The 21,853-nt window shown below is 36.8% G+C and overlaps 1 protein-coding gene across 1 annotated transcript in view; it reads left to right on the top strand.

Moving 5' to 3' along the window:
• Positions 1-21,853, top strand: part of Zdhhc15 (zinc finger DHHC-type palmitoyltransferase 15) — a 79,498-nt gene that overhangs the window by 19,886 nt on the left and 37,759 nt on the right. Inside the window, exons 3-4 of the mRNA XM_050127325.1 lie at positions 6,425-6,519; positions 14,064-14,184. Coding sequence (XP_049983282.1) covers positions 6,425-6,519; positions 14,064-14,184 — 216 coding nt within the window. The remainder of the gene's footprint in view (positions 1-6,424; positions 6,520-14,063; positions 14,185-21,853) is intronic.

The following is a 21,853-nucleotide window of genomic DNA, read 5'->3' as shown; positions in this document are numbered from 1 at the left end:
CTGTTGTTTAGTTAGTTTGGATAGGGGTTTGTCGATCTTGTTGATTTTCTCCAAGAACCAACTTTTTGTTTCATTGATTCTTTGGATTGTTTTCTGTGTTTCTATTTTGTTGATTTCTGCCCTCAGTTTGATTATTTCCAGTCTTCTACTCCTTCTGGGCACCTCTGCTTCTTTTTTTTCTAAAGCTTTCAGGTGTGCCATTAAGTCCCCAATGTATGCTTTCTCTGTTTTCTTTAAGTGGGCACTTAGTGCTATGAACTTCCCTCTTAGTACTGCTTTCATCGTGTCCCATAGGTTTGAGTATGTTGTCTCTTTATTTTCATTAAATTCAAGGAAGACTTTAATTTCTTTCTTAATTTCTTCCTTGACCCAGGTGTGGTTCAGTAGTTGACTGTTCAGTTTCCATGAGTTTGTCGGCTTTCAGGGGGTAGCATAGTTGTTGCCATCTAACTTTAATCCGTGGTGATCTGATAAGACACAGACCCCAAAGAAAATCATATAGGCATCCTCCTGAATATTAAACTTCATCAGGCGATGAAAGGAGACAGAGACAGAGAACCACATTGGAGCACCGGACTGAAATCTCAAGGTCCAAATCAGGAGCAGAAGGAGAGAGAGCACAAGGAACTCAGGACCGCGAGGGGTGCACCCATACACTGAGACAATGGGGATGTTCTATCAGGAACTCACCAAGGCCAGCTGGCCAGGGTCTGAAAAAGCCTGGGTCAAAACCGGTCTCGCTGAACATAGCGGACAAGGAGGACTACTGAGACCTCAAGAACAATGGCAACGGGTTTTTGATTCTACTGGACCTATTGGTTTCGTGGGAGCCTAGGCAGTTTCGTGGATGCTCACCTTACTAGACCTGGATGGAGGTGGGTGGTCCTTGGACTTCCCACAGGGCAGAGAACCCTGATTGCTTTTTGGGCTGACGAGGGAGGGGGACTTGATTGGGGGAGGGGGAGGGAAAGGGGAGGTGGCGGTGGGGAAGAGACAGAAATCTTTAATAAATAAATAAATAAAATTCAAATGTTAGAATTAGTTAAACCATGGAAATAACATATGAATAATTCTTCAATTTTCATCACATGTTCTCAGAACCTTGTACAAAAGAAACTCTGGGACTCCTTCCTCATTCTCACTACTGCAAATGTCCGCCACACAAGATCCAGCTCTGCTGGAGTTCACAAGGCAGTGCAAGCAAAGTAAGGCAATGTGTTTAACATCAGCAGCAACACCGCATTGTTCCGTGCTCTGCTCAAACGCAGCTGTAACTGCCTAGCTGGCAAATTTCCCCCTTATCATAATCTGAGGGTTTCTATCCTGAGCCAAAGTGGGGATTTTAATAAGGACGCTCAATTGCCAGATCTACAACTGCTGTTCCTATTTGAATTACAGTGCATAATTGCAAGATACTCCTCACTCCCAATTTTCCCTCACTACCAACACAAATGCTTTTAGTCATCAACTGGTCTGAAAGATGTTACAGAAAATAATCTCTTTTTAAACTAAAGAGTCTCTAACAATAGCTTTTAAAGAAGGAAAAAGAAAAGGTATGTTAGATAATTGCCACGGTAACAGCTTTGGCATTTGTGTGTCTGAGAATGTGGAGGGAGGCTGCTTTACTTTCTCACCTTGCTTCTCATATTGCTGCATTCACAACTGTCTATGCCATCCATTTTTAAGCATACAAGAATGTCTGCACAAGTCTCCACCCCTGACACACACACACACATTTCCCACTACCTCCTAAGAGCAGAACAGATCAGGCAGCCTACTGTCCAAAGATGTTGCTAATAACAACTTTTTAATGCTATTTCCAGCATGTAATTTTAGCTTCCATAATTTTTATTAAGGTGTTTATGAAGCATTATTTTAGGGAAAGTGCTTAAGCAGTCATTCTCATTTCAGAAGCTGTTCTCATAATGGGCTTTTCACATTACAACACAGGGATGAAATGCAGAACAACTGCATGCTTAAAGGAATTTTTCCTATGGCATTTGGCCACGGCCTGGTCATCTTGCAAACTTCTGCATCTGATGAAAGGAAAGAAAAAACAGCACTTGAAAGACTTTGGGTTTTCATGCTGTAACCCTAACTCCAGTAGCGTCTGATGCCCTACAACTAATCACTGCCAGATAAGTGAAGGACTGCACTGTGCCTGTTTTCTGAAGGAATAAAAGATGTTTTCCCATTTCATTTCAATGTCAGTGCGTAGTGACAGCTCAGGGTTGTTCATAAGCTATTTGATTTCTCTAGTGATTTGAAACCCCCCTGGAGCAATCATATTTTTAAAAGATTCAGTGTCCCTGTGGTTTACAAGGATGGGTAGTCTAGACACAAAAATTAATTATACAAAAGTATGCCTACCAGATGTGGCGACTTGTGTCTGTAATTCCAACACTTAGGAGGGTGAGGCAGGAAAATTGCCAAGAGTTCAAGACCACTCTTAGCTATGTAGTGAGTTTCAGACCAGCTTGAACTACATGTGAGAACTTGTCTCAAGGAATAGGCAAAGAGAGAGGGGTACAAGAGAGAAATATGCTACATGTTTTTAATGCAGAAAGAACTAGACAGGCACATATTCGAGAGCAAAGCTCAGGAGCATTGTCTGCACAGAGGGATGCATAGATGTAAGACTCATGAGTTCTCTCTCTGTATTTCAACAAGAGTCACTTCAAAGCACTGGCAGAGATGAAGTTATTGTCTGCCAGGTATCTGGAGCAATCTTTCTCCTTGAAATGGTAGGCCGGACAACTAAATGGCCTAAAGGCAGTGTCCCCCTGGTTCTTCAGAATGATCTGAGGGTGGGTTGCTAAATTCTTGCACTTTATAATTCAGACATTGGTTCAGTCTTTGGTAAAGCATATATGCTGAATTTTTGTTAAGTATTTTAATGTAGTGCGTGTGTGCGTGCACTCACGCACATGTGTCATACTGAGAATGTGGATATTAGAAGAAAGCCTGTAGGAGCTGGTTCTCTTCTTCTGCCACCTGGGTCTCGAGGATACAATTCAAGGCATTAGACTTGATAGATGCCTTTACCCACTGGGCCATCTCAACCACCTTGCACACTGCTAATTTGATATTTACTGCTCTAAGTATGGAGCTCTGGACTGGAAGTGAGGAAACCCCAATTCTGATTCCATTGCTTCCATACCCTCCATGGGTAACCTTGATTGAATCACTTACCTTCTCTGGATCTCAGTTACATATCTAATTGACGAGGCTGAACTAGATGGTTGCTATAGTCTCCTCCAACTCTCTAAGATTGTTACAAAATATACAGAATAGTCCCTATTTTATCAATCTACTGAATAACTATGTCTTTGTTATTTAGCCTCACAATCTCTTATTTTCTATCAAAAAGAATCCACACTATATTAATCCTTTGATAGAGGAATGAGATGCAGCTGTTTCCAATTCCATAGCTAAGCCAAGTATTAATGTGTAATAGAACTTGGACCAAGTTAAAGTGCCACATTTTCCATCTCAATCATTTGAAATAAAAGATATGGTAAATACCCTTAGAATACTTTCATCTGTTCATGTAACCAAACTGGTTTAATCTCATTACCATTGAAGTTCATGGTGACAATATAAACATAAAATTATCTTATTCTGATGTCTTTGAAACCAAGGATTCCATACTCCGATTTCATTCTGAATAAACATGAATAATGAATGCATCCCTTCTCACTAAGATAGAAACAAAACCATAATGGCAAAGAATAACATGTTAAAGAGAATATTTTGAAGTATTAGTCAGATTTAAAAATATCTTAATTCTTTATGAAAGCTATACTGTGGAGAAAGAAATACTCTTATTTATTAATGATAAGAATGTAAATAAATTTTTAAATTTTACTAATACATGCATGTAGCAACAATTAATGAAAGAGAGGACATGAACTTGAATGAGAGCAAGGAAGGGTATATGGTTTGGAGGGAGAAAAGGGAAGGGGAACTGTAAATGTATTATAATATCAAAAATAAAAGAAACAATAAGAAAGAGGCATATCTTTTAACCTGACAATTCCAAATGAGGAAATTGATTCTACAATTTTTTTGTTTTGATTTTTGAAACAGGGTTTCTCTGTGTATCCTTGGCTGTCCTGGAACTCACTCTGTAGACCTCAAACTAGCCTCAACCTCAGAGATCCACCTGCCTCTGCTTCCCAAGTAAAAGTGTGCATCACTACCATCTGGTTAATTTTATAGATGTTCTTTATACATATGCAGATAACATGTATATAAAATATTAATGGAATCACTATTTGTCCTAGCAAGAGAAAGCAAAATTCAAATTTATAATAAAGACAGTCTGGTTCAGTAGATTATATATGACATCTTTGCAACAGAATCCATGCAACTTTTTATTGCTTGAGAATTTTATAATGAATACAATGTGTTTCAATAAAATCTGCCTCCCATTCCAACTTTTTATATCACTTTCCAATCTTTCCTTCCGTCTTCATGTACTCTTTTAAAAAAGCTGAGTATAATCTTTACTACCTGGGTGCTCATAAGTGTAGGGTCACCCATTGGAACATGAACATGTCTATCAAGGACCATATTCCTAAAGAAAATTGACTTTTGCTCCTTCAGCAGCCACCAACTGCTAGTAGCCCCTCAGCTAAGTGGTGGGACCTGTTGGGCCTCTCCCCAGTACATGCTGGGATTTTGGATGGCTTAATCACAGAGGCAGTTGCAGCCTCTGTGAGTTCTTATATTCAACAGTTTTCTGTGTCCAGAAAACAATATTTTGGAGATATCCTCCCCAACTTTAACTCTAAAAATCTTTCTGCACCCCCCCCCATGACAGTCCCTCAGCCTTGGCAGAAAGGGGAAAATGATATAAGGGTCCCATTTAGGGCTGGTCACTTCACTGAGACTTATTTAGGAAAGAGAAAGTTCACTCTTTCCAAGTTATATAATGTGAAATGATTTCCAAATGAAGTAAAAAAGAAATATGTTGCAAAACACTGTGTACAGCCTACTTCTCTGTGTATGGCAAAGTACACTGGGTTATTTTAGAAATATAAAATCTGAGGTCACGGCTTATAACATTGGTTGTTGACAGAGACTGTAACTGAAAAAGACGGGGATTTCACTATATAATTTTCTCTACCTCAAATTTCAAAATGTATGAACTTTAACATTTCACAAAAAAGACAGTTAAATTTTAGATGTTGTAGAGATGATATGTTTATTGTGTGCATGTATTTATATAAATATTTAAACATGAGAAAATCTAGAATAATTCACATCATTGACATGAACAGGCAAGAAGTGAGAGGCATATGTGGAGTACACATTTGTCTTTTACTCTGTGTTTCTGGAATTTTAAAATGAGATTTCATCATCTCCCACCTAAAAGGTCTTGTATTTAGAGACTGGGACTGAAAGCGTAGCTAAATGAGAGGCTGAACCTTGCTAATTAGGTCTTGAATTATTTCATTCTCTTGAGTCTCTTTAATGGACTGAATTAAAACCATGCCATTCAAGGGCTTGGAATGAAACACTGAAGTGACTTTCCGTCTTGTAACCAGCTCGGTGGAGAATACCGAAACTGAGCGGTATAAAAGGCAAAAAGTATGAGAAGATGGGCAGTCATGCGTTCATCTGTTTTAGAGGCACAGCTTATGCTTTCTAACTGTGTAGTCAATGAAACTACTGAAAATGACTTTGGGCTTAGAGTCAGTAGTCCTGTTTTTAATGCCAGACTACATTACAGGCTGTGTGACCTTGATTAACCAACTATCTATCTTTGACAGATAATCACCTGCCTTCTGCCATTATCTTTCTCAACAATGTTACTGAGAAAATAAAATGAGGTGACATATTAAAGTCTGCTTTGGGCTGGCCAGATGCTTCAGTGTGTAAAGGTGCTGCCAGACAAGGCTGATGGACTGCATTCTATCCCTAGAACCCATATGCAGAAGGAGAGGACTGACTCTTACAAGTTGTCCTCTGAATGCCACATGTGCGCTGTAGCATGCACACACACACACACACACACGCACATAAGCACGTGCATGCTTAATTAAATTTTTTTGAAAAAGCATATTGTAAACTCTAATGAAGTGCAAATTGTATCGTAGTATTTTAGCACCCATGGTGACAGACATAATGAAAACTGGCTAAAATAGCATCTCATATATTGTCACAAAGGCCAGTTCCTCTCTTTACTCGAAGAATCACATGACAGCTTTAAAAGGATATAATTTCCAGAAAATCTCTGGTACAAAATTTGGTGTTTTGCATGTATTCTTATCTCTGCATGGGAAAATGGTAGCAATCAACATTTCATAATAATACTACGGAGTATATAATAGGAGAAAAAGATAGACATTTGTCGCTTAGTTTTATTCTTTTGAACTCTGAAGATGGATTACAAGTTTAAACTTTGTTTGAATTTCAGTTATCTACCTCCTACTCTATCATGCCATTTTTGTGTTCTTTGCATGGACCTACTGGAAGTCTATCTTCACACTCCCACAGCAGCCAAACCAGAAGGTAAGAGGATTTGTTGCTTCACAAAGTTAAGAACAAAAGAATCTAAAGATAACAACAAAACAAGAACAGGACAAAAGGAGAAAAAAAAACCTTCCTATTAAAAGAAACTCAGGCTGTTTTGTCTTTGTTTTTTCAAGTAAGGTCCCACTGTGTTGCCCAAGCTGGCCTTGAACTAACCTCCAGAGACCCTGTCTCACCCTCTCCTGAATAGCCAGGACTATAGTGGCATACCACCTAGCTCAGCTAAGGGAAAGCTGTAAGGGATTCATTCAGAGGAATTAAGGGTAGAATTGGCTATTGAAGGAGTTTGTGAATTCACCAGACTTGGGTATCTTTAAGACTAGGATACCACTATCTGCAGTGGAAATCTTATTAAAACAAGAAGCTGCTTTGATTTTTCAATTATTTTATTACTTTAAAAAAATACCACTCCAAATTCCCACTCCCTCCCCTCCTCCACTCCCTTCACGCACCCTTCCGTCCTTCCCCTCCAATCCTAAGAGAGGACAAGGCACCATGCCCTGTAGTAAGTACAAGGCCCTCCCTACTATCTAGGTTGATCGTGGAAGAAGGACATATATGAGAGCAAGGAAAGAGATATCTTGATTGAGGGAGTCATTATGGGGTTAGCAAGAAAACTGGGATTTGTCTCTGCCACTTTGATTTTGAGACCTCATCTAGTTCAGTTCTATGAAATTGTATTATTTTTCCGGGCGGTGGTGGCTCATGCCTTTAATCCCAGCACTCGGGAGGTAGAGATAGGTGAGTTTCTGTGAGTTCGAGGCCAGCCCGGTCTATAGAGCGAGTTCCAGGACAGGCTCCAAAGCTACAGAGAAACCCTATCTCGAAAAAAAAAAAAGAAAGAAAAGAAAAGAAAAAAACAAAGAAAGAAAGAAAGGAAGGAAGGAAGGAAGGAAGAAAGAAAGAAAGAAAGAAAGAAAGAAAGAAAGAAAGAAAGAAACTGTATTATTTTAAAATAGTACTCAGCAAGAAACTAGAAGGGGCAAGGCTAAGAAAAATTCAATAGTTAATCCAACCCATTTTATCTGTGTTACCTTGAATCCACTTTTTTTCTTGCAGTATTTGAAAAAATTCAGAAAAGTGGTTACCTTAGGAATTTATTGTCTGTAACTGCTTTAAAACAAATTAGATTTGGAAGTAGAAAAAAAAAAAAAACAATGGGAGAGAGCTTACCAAAGCTATTAACACAGGAAAAAATATTATTTTATAGTATCTCCTACATGGCCAAAGTAATACAAAAGAAAAAATTTAAAGGCCAGAGAAAGATAGTAACACAGAAAGAAAATAATGGGCCAAAATGGCTAGTATCTTTTCTACAAAATACTTAAAATATAAATGCATTAATTTATCCATTTAAAAGACTGAAATTTCTGGACATGGTCACTTATCTTGTAATCCCAGAATTCTAGAGGCTGAGTTAGGAGTATTGCCACAAATTTGAGGCCAGCCTGGGATATAGAGTAAGACTTTATCTTAAACAATAGTAAATAACACTTAAAATATTATGGAACACACCTTTAATACCAGCACTCTAAAGCATAGGTAGGTATATGTCTGTGAACTTGGGTCCAGCATACACTACATAGAGAGTTCCATGGCTAGAGTTACATAATGAGACCATTGCAAGAAACTATATTATAAAAGCCTGAGATTAACTAGATTGATATCAGACCATATATATGTATATGATATATATCATATATATTATATATACATGATTTCAGTCTAGTTAAAATATATTTGTTCTATCTATAATAGAGTTACCATTGGTATCAAAGACATAAACAGGTTGACAATAAATGATTAGAAAAATATAAGCAAATATTAATCAAAAAAAAGCAAGGGTATCTATGCTAATTTCAAACATGAGACTACATAGGAAAGAAAGGCAGGGAAGGAGGGAAGAGAGGGACTGGGATTGTTGCTCAGAAAATCAGTATCTGTGAGGCTCTGTGATCCATCACAACACAAATATTTCTAACAGAGTTAAGTCAAACATAAGAGAAAAAGAAATACGATATATATTGATAAATGGGTCAATGTGCTAAATATGGGTCTGTGGTAGAGCATTTGACTAGCAGGTTGTTGAATTCGATCTCCCGCCTCACAAAAAAAGTTAAAGAGTCAGTTCACCAATATGTTAAAGCTATTTTAAAAATGAACCTGAAAAATAGAAGCAAAACCTGGGAAAATTCTGTTCTGCAATCATAGTTAAAAAGACATCAATTCTACATTTTCAGTCGTGTATAGAACAAGTAGAAGATCAAAAGTAAATGAAGAATCTGGGAGTATACCTATAAAGCAATCTATACCCCCCCCAAAATAGCAGAATATACATTGTTCCAAGTTGCATATTGAACATTTTCCAGTATAGACAATCTGTTGGGCCACCAAAGAAGTTCATATATTTAAAACATTGAAACCATACCAAGTATTTTCTCTAAGTACAGTGGGATAAAGCTAGAAATTAATAAGACAAAGCTACAAATTCACAAGTGTGGGGGAATGATTAATTTTATTATTTCTTGGACTATTCCATATACTGCATTTTGAGTGTATTCACTCCCACCCCAGGACCTCCCGGACCTTTCCCCCTTCCCCTATCCACCCAACTTTGTGTCCTCAAACTCTTCCATACTTAAAAAAGCCGTCTGGTCCATTTGTGCTACCCATGTACTACTCCTTAGTGTTTGAGTGTTCACTAGAAGGTATTCAACCTACCAAGGGCCACACCCTTACAACTGATTTCCCCCTCTTAGAAGCTATCAGTTACCAATATCTCCTCAGCTGCAGATAGGACTTCTTACTCCACTCCTTTCTCCAAGCTGGAATTTTGTCTGTCTTGAGATTTCACAGTCTTGTGTATGCCACCAGAAGAGCTGTGAGTTCATTTGTGCAGTGACCCTGTTGAGTGTGTGAGATTGCTGCTTTAATGTGTGTATCCCCTTGTACACAGGCTCTTACAGTCTTTCTGTGCGCTCTTCTTCACTGACCCCTGAGCCTTGGGAGATGAGGGTGTAATATAGATGTTCATTTAGGGCTGAGAATTTTGCGGTCTCTTATTTTCTGCACATTGACCATTAAGTATACTCTGAACCAATGGATTGAATAAGAAATTATAGGAAAAAATTAAAAATACTTTGAGGGTAATGAAAATGAGACGTGGCATAATAAAAACTGTAGGAGGTGATCAAGCAGTGCTCGCAGGAAAATTTATAACTGGAAACGCATTTAAAAGAATAAACATCTCAATAATCTATTTTGATGTTTTAGAGAACTGTTTAATGAAGAGTAGAAAGCCAAACATCAAAGAAAAGAAAGACAAGAAAATTAGCAGAATGAAAATAAACCAAACAGTAAGAAGACCACCCAAAGTGTTAAAGAAAGTATTTTCATACATCTCTTGTATCCAGTGCTCAGAATACATAAAGATTCTTATAATTCAGCAACTAAAGATAACCCAGTTGTAAAATACAGAAAGGTCTTATCTAGCTATTTCTCTCCAAATAATATATACAATTTTCTGTTAAGGACATGAAAAGTTTATGAGCACCACTACTAATTTAAGGAAATACAAATCTAGACACCAAAACCACCAAGAAGGAAACCATTAAGTGAATGAACAGATGAATGAATGAAAGATAGCATATATTGGTAAGAATGCAAAGAATTCACAATTCTTCCAAATTTGACTAGAAATATAAAATGGTAGATTGTAGTTAGGCTGTTTTTCTCTTGGGGGGGCTTGCTACCCAGCTCCCAAATAACACATGGAGACTAATTCTTACTTATGAATGTCAGGCCTTAGCTTGACTTGTTTCTAGCCAGCTTTTGTAACTCAGATTATTCTGTTTCTCCTTAACTACATTTTGCCTCTGGGCTTTTTACCTTTCTTTATTCCATATATCTTTCTTTCCTTCTTAGTCCATGGCTGGCTGTGTGGCGCTGTGACTGACCCCTGGTGTCCTCTTTTCCTTCTCTTCTTCTCTGTACTCACTCTTCTTTCAATCCTAGATTTCTCCTACTTATTCTCTCTGACTGGCAACCCCACCTATCCCTCTCCTGCCTGGATATTGGCCATTCAGCTCTTTATTAGACCAATCAGGTGTTTTAGACAGGCAAAGTAACAGAGCTTCACAGAGTTAAACAATTGCAACATAAAAGAATGCAGCACATCTTGCATCATTAGACAAATATTCACATCATAAATGAATGGAACACATCCTAAACCAGTATTCCACAACAGTATATCTGCTATGCAAAATACCTATACTTTTCCTCATAAGGTTAAATGAGGAGTTACCATGTGACCCAAAAGTTCCATTCATGGGTATATACTCAAAATAATTAAAAGTGAGCATTCAAGTAAATACATATTTGCAAATCTTTATGGCAACAGTAAGCACTATAGCCAAAAGATTGAAATGACCCAAATATTCATCCTTGGAAAAATAGATGGAGGAAGTATTGTATGTCTTCCTTATGTATCAGTATGTCTGTATGTATACTGTATATGCACACATGCCAGAATACCATTGGCTATAAAAGGGAATGCAGTACTGACATATGATATAACATAGATGTACCTTGAAATATGGTAATTGAAAGACACCAAACACCCAAGGCCATACTGTTTTGAAGGCAAATTCATAGACAGAGATCCATACAGCAGATACTGGTTGTAATCTGCCTAGAGATAAAGGAATAAAAAAATGACAGCTTAGTAAGTAAAGGATTTCCTCTTGGAGTGATTAAATGTTTTGGAACTAGGTAGTTTTTTTGCACCACAGCATGAATAAGTTAAATGCTGCAAAATTGTGCAGTATAAAATGTACCTTATAAATAAAATACCATGTTATATTAATTTTAGCTTAATAAAAATTAAGTATCCCCTTCATGTTATGTATGAAAGCTTTTAGGTCAGTAGAAAGGCTAAGTGGCTGAGAATTTTATAGACCTAAACTTGATGAAATAATGGTAGGTTTTAATCAAGTACTGCAAATGCCTAATGCTTATGACTACGTCTTTATCATTTTCAATTTGTAAAAAAGGGAAGGAGAGTTCTTTGGGTCTACTTAATAGCCACAATATTAATTTGTGTAATGATCACAACATTCCAATCTGTCATTAGTTGTCTCATCCAGAATGCTCTTCTTAGCTCGCTGCTTTATAATCCTTAATAAGGCTTAGTTAGTGCCAGAAATATGCTCTCTGCCAGACATCTTGTTCTAAACTATTTGTTGAGTGACCACAGTGTGTTTATCACATCTAAATGGAAACAACTTCTGCTTGTGCCCTTCAAGTAGTGCAGGGTCCTATGAGAAAGTCACAGTCACCGGATACCTCAAAGATTAAAGCACTGCCACAAGGCACTACGTTCAATTATCAAAATTTAAATGAAAATCTAAAAAAATGCATTTTAATGTTAGTATAATTGTATTTAACAAAATAAAGAGATTTTGTTTTTATCAATTTATAATATTTACTTAAGGCATTCTTATTAGGATGCATCTACCTAGTGCACAGCAGAACTCAGGGCTAAGAATTAAATGCTTATAAATGTACCATATTTATTGTGACAGCTTCAAATGCCTTTCCACATATCCTCTGGAGGCCATTTAATTCTCACTCTGATTAAGAATGGCAATAAATGCGCCCTGGGTATGGGTCTATTTTAAATTCACTTTTTATTTTTTTAACATTTATTTAGTGCATGTGTGTGCGTATGTATGTATGTACATGCACACACCTAGTCTGATCATTCTTGTATATGTCTTTTGGCATATTTAAATGCATGTTTCACTCACACACTTTTATTTATGTTGGCTGTATAACTAGGGGTGGAATTGCTAGGTCATAGTGTGGACATGCATTTAACTTGAAATCATACATAAGTTTTCCAAACTGGATGTATAAATCCACACTCTTACCAAGATCTTCTGTCCCTCAAACTATACCATAAAAGGACTGAAAGAAAGGTACAGATTGTTAGAAAAATATTCAACAAAAAGTAGAATCTATAATATATGAAAGATTGCCACAATTCAGCATAAAGTGACAATAACCTGATTTTTTTCATTTTTGTTAGTTGTTTGAGAATTTCATACAAGTGTGATCATATTTACTACCTCCCATATTCCTCCCAGAGCCATCATCCCTGACCTACCCACCCACTCACTCATTTCCTCTTTTTATTAAACCCACCAAGTATAGCTTATGTTACTCATATATTCTTGCATGTGTGGCCTTCACTGGACCATGACCAACCCATCAGAGACCTCATCCTCAATGGAAACTGACTAAAAACCTAATTATTGTAGTGAACAAAATACTCAAATAGGCGTTTCAAGAGAATACCCAAATGGCCCAATGAAGTCATGAATAGATGTTCATTATCACTAGTAGCTGTGAATGTACTGAGTGAAAGCACAGTAGGTACAATATAGTACCTTGATCCTGCCTCAAGTCATGTGACAGATTTTGTTGACTCCCCATGGGAGGCCTCACCCTCTCTGAGGAATGGATGGGGGTGGGGTGGGAAGAGGGTAGGGGGAAGTGGGAGAATGGGAAGGAGAGGGAACTGGAATTGGTTTGCAAAATAAGATTGTTTTAAAACTAAAAAAGAATTAAAATTCAAATGACTGGAATATCAAATAGATTTAAATAATTAATAATTGGAGTTCTAAATGATACTTTGAGTTACTTGTTATTATCCAGCAATTTTGCACCAATCTTCTGAAGTATGTATTATTTCCTTTATTTTACAGGGTGAAAGTTTAGATCAAGAATGTCTAATTTTCCAAAGTGATTTCCTATTTTATGTTCATGATAATAAGGTTTAAACCGGAAATTCCCACGATAGAGCCTTTCCTTTTTCACCTCTGCTACCCTTTTGTGTAGACTAAAGAAAAGTTTTCAGATCCATATTACTTGGAAAAAATAATTGGGCTTTCTTAGGCAAGATTAGCAAAATATAGCATTAAATTGGCAAAAAAAATATTCTGTGCCAACTAGTGATGTATCCAAATTTCTACCCATTTGCAAAATTATAATTATGCAGGCAATATCACAAGCCGTTTCGTCCAGCTTTCCTGCAAGTGTCATCAGCATTATGAACCTGTGAAAGAGCAATTGACACTCAATAAGTCTGCCTACTCATTGATGGGATCCTGGCAGCAATGTATTACACAACTGTATATACCATCATACATGGTATAATGGAGTGGAAAGCGTGTAAGTATTGGAATTACATTAGTGCATTCAGGACCAGCTTTGCTACTTATAAGTTGATTGAGTGCAACAATAAATAAGATACTTAATTTGTCTAAGCATTCTGGGGTTTTTTGTTATTTAAAAAAGAATGCCACCTATCTCATAAGATTCTTAGCCAAAGAAATGTATAAGACAAATTGGTATTTGGAGTTCAAAGACAGATAATAAATATTTTCATTTAGGTAGTTATGGTTGCTTTTAATCTTTTCTGGGAACCTGAGAAAGTAAATCCTTGCCTGTTTTGCTTCCAGTTCCACTTGTCCTATGCAGACAAGGAACGCTATGAAAATGAAGAGAGACCTGAGGTCCAGAAGCAGATCCTTGTGGATATGGCCAAGAAGCTACCAGTGTACACAAGGACCGGGAGTGGAGGTCAGTTCATCATCTCAGTTGGGAGAGTCAGCTAGCAGGAATGTAAGGAACAGGTCATCTGTGCTAGCAGGCTAGCGTCCCTTTTCTCCCATCTCTTCAAACTCACATTTCATTAGAAAACCTTTCAAACAACTATCAGAGCTGGAAGAATTGTAAGTAGCTGTAATACCCTGGGTTCTACCACTAACATCTTATTGTACAGCTTTATCACATTCCTGTCCTTATATTCCAACCCTCCTTCTGTTTTCCATTGGATCATCTTATTTTTTTCTATTCATTTAAAAACAAAGAGCAAACATCAGTATATAGCCACCAAATATGTATTCTTTTGTGAGTAAAATTTGCATATGAAACATGCAAAAATCTTAAGTGTACAGTTCAACAAGCTTTGAAAATTATACATGCCTGTAATCAAAGCTGCTAAAAAAAATTACCATCACTCCGAGAAGTTCTGCCATACCCCTGCCCAGTCAATTCTCACACATACATACAATGATTACTCTGATAATTTTGCCTGCTCTAGAATTTTTTATAAGTGGATGGAACCAAGTATGCACCCTTTTAATCAGCATAATATTTGTGATATTCATTCATATTACTGTGTATTTCATTCTTTGTATTGCTTAGTAGTAATACATTGTATGAATATAACAGCTTGGTTATCTACTCAGTGGCTGATACACATTTGGGTTGTTTCCAATGCTTAGCTAGTATGAATCAGTTTGCTATGAACATCCTTATAGTAATAAAAAAAAAAAGGAAGTTGAATCACCATTTCTGTGGTTAAATAAATACACTTGGAGGAGTTTTCCTCTCGGATTTCATTTGGATGAATAAAGTCGTACTTGCAGAGATGGCTCTCCATCTTTGAAGGTTTGGAAAGCAAAGCCCTTCTGCTGCATCGTGCTTTGGAAAGGGTGCTGTCAGGCACTTGGTTCATTTCTTCACCATTTGCTAACTCAGCAGCTATCTGTTAAGAGGCAATGTGACAGGTGAGGAAATTTTAATCAGCAAACATTAAGGACTTAATTTTATTAGAGAGGTAATGTCATAGTAGTTATTATTTTTCAAAGTATTCATGCACACTAAAATATCTGTGATTGTTTCAGTATTTGTCTTAAATGCTGAAGTAACAGAGCCAGGGGAAGGAGCAGAATAGAGAAAAATGGGACATTCTCGAACTTGTTGACTTTAGGTATTGATACATGTGGTTCATTGTACTCTTAACCCTATGTCAGTGGATGTTTGAAAATAGTGATGACTGATTTTTGTTGTCATCTTAATTGGATTAAGAAAAGCATAGAGTAGAGTGTGGTGGTGTACACCTTTAATCCCAGCACTTGGGAGGAAGAGGTAGGTGAATCTCTGTGAATTTGAGGCTAGCCCCTCTTCAGAACAAGCTCCAAGCCAGCCAAGGCTACATAGTGAACCTATCTTGAAAAAAGAGGAGGGTGCAGAGCAAGGCACAGTACTATGGTGCACCTTGGGCATGACTCTGGGGGCTCGTACAGACCTGCTCTGAATATGAATGGCACAATCCTATGAGCTGGTGTCCCATGCTGAATAAAAAGAGAAAAGGAGAAAAAAGCCACTGTGGATTTCTCTTTCTTTGTCCCCTGGTCCACTCACCACTATAGCCATGTGCCATTCCTTCTCCATGCATTCCCTTCCTTGCTGGACGATATCCCTTTAAGCCAGAATCTGTAATGAATCTATCTTCTCTTGAGTTGTTTTATCAAGGTATTTTATCACACAGATAAGAAAAGTAGCTAATGAAAAACTTCCATGATACTAATTTTTAAAGTGATTGATAGGCACAAGACACTGGTCCAAGTTATAGGAATACAGATCTAGATAGGCCAGGTCTCTTATGGAGCAGAAATTCTTTCTTTATTAAATTACATCATTGCATCATTTCCCCCTTTTCCATTCTAACCCTTTTCATGCAGCCCCTTGCTTTCTCTCAGATATGTGACTTCTATTTCTTTAATTGTATAAGCGTGCACGTGTGTGTATTGGTGTAGGAGGTCCTTCTGTATTTGCATTGCTTTCATTGGTTGAATAAAGAAACTGCCTTGGCCTTTTGATAGGGCAGCCCTTAGGTGGGTGGAGCAGACAGAACTGAAAGCTGGGAAGAAGGGCAGAGTGGCAAGACACCTGCCCAAGACGGATGCTGGTTAGATTCATGCCGGTAAGCCACTACCTCGTGGTGAGCACAGATTAATAGAAATGGGTTAGATCAAGATGTGAGAGTTAGCCAATAAGAGGCTAGATCTTATGGGCCAAGCAGTAATTTAATTAATACAATTCCTGTGTGGTTATTTCAGGCATAAGCTAGCCGGGTGGGATGAACAAAGGGCCCGTTCTCTCCTACTACAGTGTATGTGTGTGTGTACCTAAATATGTAAATACAACCGGCGCCTTCCATACAATGATACTTGTATGTATATGATTTCAGGGCAGAACACTTGGTAGTGGCTAGCCAGTTGATGTTCTCTTCTCCAGGGAAGACTATTTCTCCTGTTCTCAGCATTTCTTAGTTGCCTGTAGTTCTTTGTTTATGGTTGAAGCCCCATATGATTTTCTCCTTCCATGTTAGCATGTTGTCCTTGTTCGGGTTTTGTTTAGGCAGTCCTGCTGATGAGATTTCATGGACATAGCTACCCTGACATTTTTCGAAGAGACACACAGTCTCACAGCAGACTTCCTTTTCCTGTATATTACAATCTTTCTGTCATCCCTTCTGTAAAGTTCCCTGAACTTTTAGTCCAGGAGTTGTATTACAGACATATCACTTGGGACTGAGCTCCACAACTCTGCATTTTGATCAGTTGTGCTTTTTCTGTAACATTCTCTGTCTGTGGCACAGAGGTAGTTCATTGATGAGGGTTGAGAAGTATGCACATCTGTGGATATAAGAATAAATATTTAGGATGAAGTTAGGAAATATGCTGGTTTAGTAAAGTAGAAGTTTGTAGGTTCTCCTTCATGATCCGTGGTCATTAGCCCTGGGTTGGTGGATAGGTTCTCAGTACTAGGTATGATTTCACTCTTGTTGAGTAGGTCTTAAGTCTAATTAGAGAGCTACTGGTTAGTGCAAAAGTATGCATGTCACTACTGCACCCTTAGGGTTTTATGCCATGCTAGTCATTATTGTAGTTAATAGATACTATAGTAGGCTAGGACTCTTGTTTGCTTCCTTCCCTTGGAAACTTGCATGGTACCAGAAGCTGGTCTTCATGCAGGAGGCAGAGACTTTCAGGTCAAATCCAGTTTGAATCTTCTGAGTCCTATATGGCTTCTTCAGCAATAGGGACTTGCCTTAAACCTTTGGGAAGCAAACAATGGCAAGATCTGTAGCCTATGATGTTTTGAGAGTCTCTTGGACAACCCTGACAACAACTCAGGAGGGGTTCTTATACTTAGCCTTGAAGTTTTTATTAGACAATCTATGGCTCAAGGGGTGCGTTATATGTCCAGTTGGGAAATTTTCATTTAAACCCTCTACACACACATATAGAAAGAGACTTCTATGTATTATATGTAATGTTAGATAAATAATAATATAATTCTTTATGGCTTTTTCAGATGTCCTTCATATTAGTTTTACCTCCCTCTCCTTCTGTATTGATCTCCCTTCTTATTAGAATTATGTTGGCTTTGGTTCTCATACATATTTTTTATTATACTGATGTATGTTCCCTCTAGTTCTCTTCTCTCTAGGACTTTTATCATGAAGATATGATAGACTTTGTCAAAGACTTTTTTGACATACATTGAAATAATAATGTGATTTTTATTTTTAAGTTCACTTAGGTGGTTTATCACATTTATTGACTTATGTATGTTATACCATACCTTCATCGGGGGGATAAAATCAACTTGGTCAGGGTGGGCAATCTCTCTGATGTATGTCTGTATTCTATTTGTAAATATTTTATTTATGATTTTTTGAATCTACATTCATCAGGGAATTTGGCCTGTAGGAGTGTTTTTATTTTTGGGGGGGTGCTTTTGCTTAGTTTTTGTAATACATAAATACTAACTTCCTAAAAGAAGTTTCCTTCTGTTTCCATTTTTTGAATAATTTAAAAATTACTGCCTATAGATCTTGAAAGTCTGGTAGAATTCTCCTGTGAGTAGTCCATATGGGTTTGAACTTTTTTTTTTTTTAATGACAGAAGGCTTACTGTTTCAATCTCCTTGTTTAGTATAGGTTGTTGATCTCTTCTTGATTTAATTTTGATAATTTGGATGAATCAAGAAATTTATTTATCCCTTTAAGATTTTTCTAACTTAATGGAGTAAATATTTTAAGGTATTCCTTTATAATATTCTGAATTCATTTGGGTTTTTTATATTTTTCTGTTTCTTTCTAATTTGGCTTGTATATTTCTCTGTTTTGTTTAGTTGGACCAAGGATCTGTCAATCTTTTTTATGTTCTCAAAGAATCAGCTCTTAGATTCATTGATTCTTTCTAAATTTTTTGCTTTTATTTTATTAGTTTCTGCTGTGATTTTTATTATTTATCCATAGACTGGGTTTGGGTTTGATTTGTTCTTGTTTTTCCAAATTTGTGAGTTATATCAGTAAGTTATTTACTTCTGCTCTTTCTTATTTTTTAAATTGGGGTTTATTTTTATGAAGATTTTTCGATGTAGGCACTTAAAGCTATAAATTTCCATTTTACGGTTACTTGTGAAACATCTCAGATGTTTTTGTGTTGTGTTTTCATTTTCATTTAGTTCCAAGAAAATTTTTTTTATTTCTCGATTGACCCACTCATTCAGTAATGAGTTGTTTAATATCCATAAGTTTGTGTATTTACTAGAATTTGCTGTTAATTTTAAGTTTTATTGTATCATGGTAAGATATACATGAAGTTTTTTTAGTGTTTCTGAACTCGTTAGGATTTGTTATGTGGTTTGTGATGTGGTCTGTTATAGAGGGGTTTCCATGGGATGCTGAGTAGACTATGTATCCTCTGGTGTTTGTGTAGATGTCTGTTAAGTCCATTTAATGTATGAGGCCAACTAATTCTGATGTTTCTCTGTTTATTTTTTGTCCAGATGACATGTGTATTGGAAAAAATAGGGCATTGAAATCACCTACAATTAATGAACTGATGTTAGTCTGTGTCTTTAGTTTCAGTAGTATTTTTTAATGAAATTAGGTGTAGTAGAATCTGTTGGATATGTACTTAAGATAGTAATAGCTTCTTGTTTAATTGTTCATTTGATTAAAATGAGATCCCTTTTTATAACTTCTGATTAGTTTTAGTTGAAAGTCTATTTTGTTAGATATTAGGATGCAATGTGTGCTTGCTTCCTGGTCCTATTTGATTGAAGTACTTTTGTCCATCATTTCCCTCTACATTGGTACCTATCTTTAAAACTACCATGAGTTTCTTAAAAACAAAAGGAAGATTTTGTTTTTTGACCCATTCAGCCAGCATGTGTCTTTTGATGAGAAAATTGAGGGCATTGATATTTAAAGATTTTATTGAAAGATGTGTGTTGATTGCAGCCATTGTGTTTTTGTTTCTTTCTTGTTGCTATTTGTGTTCTCGGTGGTCCTTCATGTTTCAGTAATTACAGCTTCATTTGTTTTCTTTCTACAGTCTCTTGGCTATGTTTGTTTTTCAGCTGAAGTACTGCTCCCTGTATTTAGCGTTGGTCTGCTGGTTATAAAAAGTTTTACAGCTCTTTGTATCATATGAAGTTTTGCTTTTTTCCTTCAACTATGAAAGATAATTTTTTTAGTTACAACAGTCTAGGTTGGTAGTCATGCTCCTTTAGAACTTAGAATGCATTGCTCCAGGCACTTTTGGCTTTCAGAGTTTCCATGGAGAAATAAGCTATTGTTCTCATGGGTTTCCTTTACATGTTACATGTCTTATCTCTTATAGTTTTGAAATTCTTTCTTCTGTATACTTAGTATTTTAATGTTGGAGGGAGGACACTTGTTCATCCCAGCCACCCAGCTAGCCTAGCCCTGAAATAACCACACAGAAACTGTATTAATTAAATCACTGCTTGGCTCATTAGCTCTAGCTTCTTATTGGCTAACTCTTATATCTTAATTTAATCCATTTCTGTTAATCTGTATATCACCACAAGGATGTGGTCTACCAGCAAAGTTCTGGCACATCTGACTCTGGCAGCGGCTCCAACACATCTCTCTGACCCCACCCTTCTTTCTCCCAACATTCAGTCCTGTTCTCCCCACCTACCTAAGTTCCGCCCTATCAATAGGCCAAGGCAGTTTTTTTTTATTCATTAATGGTAATCACAGCATACAGAGGGAACTCTCAGTTCACCTCCCCTTTTCTGTTTAAGTAATAAAGGAAGGTTTTAACTTTAACATAGTAAAATTACATATAACAAAACAGGTATCAAGCAAGAATTACAGTTACAATATTTATACCTACTTTATCTTTTATCATAATTAAGGAAAACTATAACTATAAATATCTTTCTATTCTTCAACTCCACCAAAGACTCCAGAAGGATATATTACCTAAGTAAACAGAAAGTACATTGTAAACAACTTCCAAAACTCTAGATTGATAGAGACATCACACTGCCCAAAGTTCTTCTGTACCATTGGGGCATTCATCTTCAGCCTTCTGACCCACAGTATCCAGCAGGCTTTTTCATGAAGCAGGAAATTTCAAAGATAGTTCTGCCTATATTGGCAGTTTGCCAGTCACCTTCTTTTGTATCCTGCAGAATGTCTAGTAGAGTCTTTTATGAAGTAGGAACCCCAAAGAACCATCTCACCCTTAGACAAGTTGAGCAGTCATTTGTCTGTGGGTCCTGCATGTCCAGTCAAACAGTTCAGGCAAGAGCAGTTTCTTGCCCAAATGGCTAGCAAACTCCATAAGGAGCCTCTTCAATGCCCATCTTCCTCTTGAAGTACCTAGTGCTGCCTGGAGCAGATGTGTCTCATTGTCATGAAATCCTAAGTTATTAAAACATTTAAAATGCCATATTCTGAAGGTTTCTGAAAGATTTGAAGAATACCTATCTAACTGAAATATATCTCTATACATAGAGAAAAATCTAACATGACTACAAGCTTGACTATTATAGATGATTATATATTAACCTATATTTATTAATTATACATTACAGTATTAAATGAGCTATACAAACACAATACCTTAATCAAGAGCACAATTATACATATAACAAAATTCACATTAAACTTATATAAATAAACCAAGATCCATACCAATGCAAAGTATCCATCTCTATAGCATATCCCCTTTAAATGTAAACAGGCATTTATAAACAATATTTGGGAATATGGGTGTAGTTATTTCTCTCCAAGCTGCTTCTTGCTGTTTATTTGGTGAAATATTTTCTTTGTGGATGTTTTCACAGCAACCTTTCGGGAGATCTTGTTTCATCAAACCATATTGGTCTGGAAGCGATCCATAGGTTCTCATCTTCTGTGGAAACAAAAGAATCTCTTTTCCAAAGCAACATATCCTTAGAACCAAATTCTGAAGTCAAGATACCTTTAAAATATACACATTGGTTTAGTTTAGCAGCCCATGCAATGATATGTCTCTCTGTACTTAGCTTATTCACAGTAAAAAAATTCAAAGATAACACAATAATATACATAATCCAGACTGTGAATTTTCCATTTTTATGTGGC

Source organism: Alexandromys fortis, unplaced genomic scaffold (genome assembly GCF_014885135.2).
Source record: "Alexandromys fortis isolate MF-2015 unplaced genomic scaffold, M_Fortis_MF-2015_v1.1 scaffold_266, whole genome shotgun sequence".
NCBI classification, from domain to species: Eukaryota; Metazoa; Chordata; class Mammalia; order Rodentia; family Cricetidae; genus Alexandromys; species Alexandromys fortis.
The sequence above is the reverse complement of the archived record's forward strand: the minus strand, read 5'-3'. Positions and strand labels throughout refer to the sequence as shown.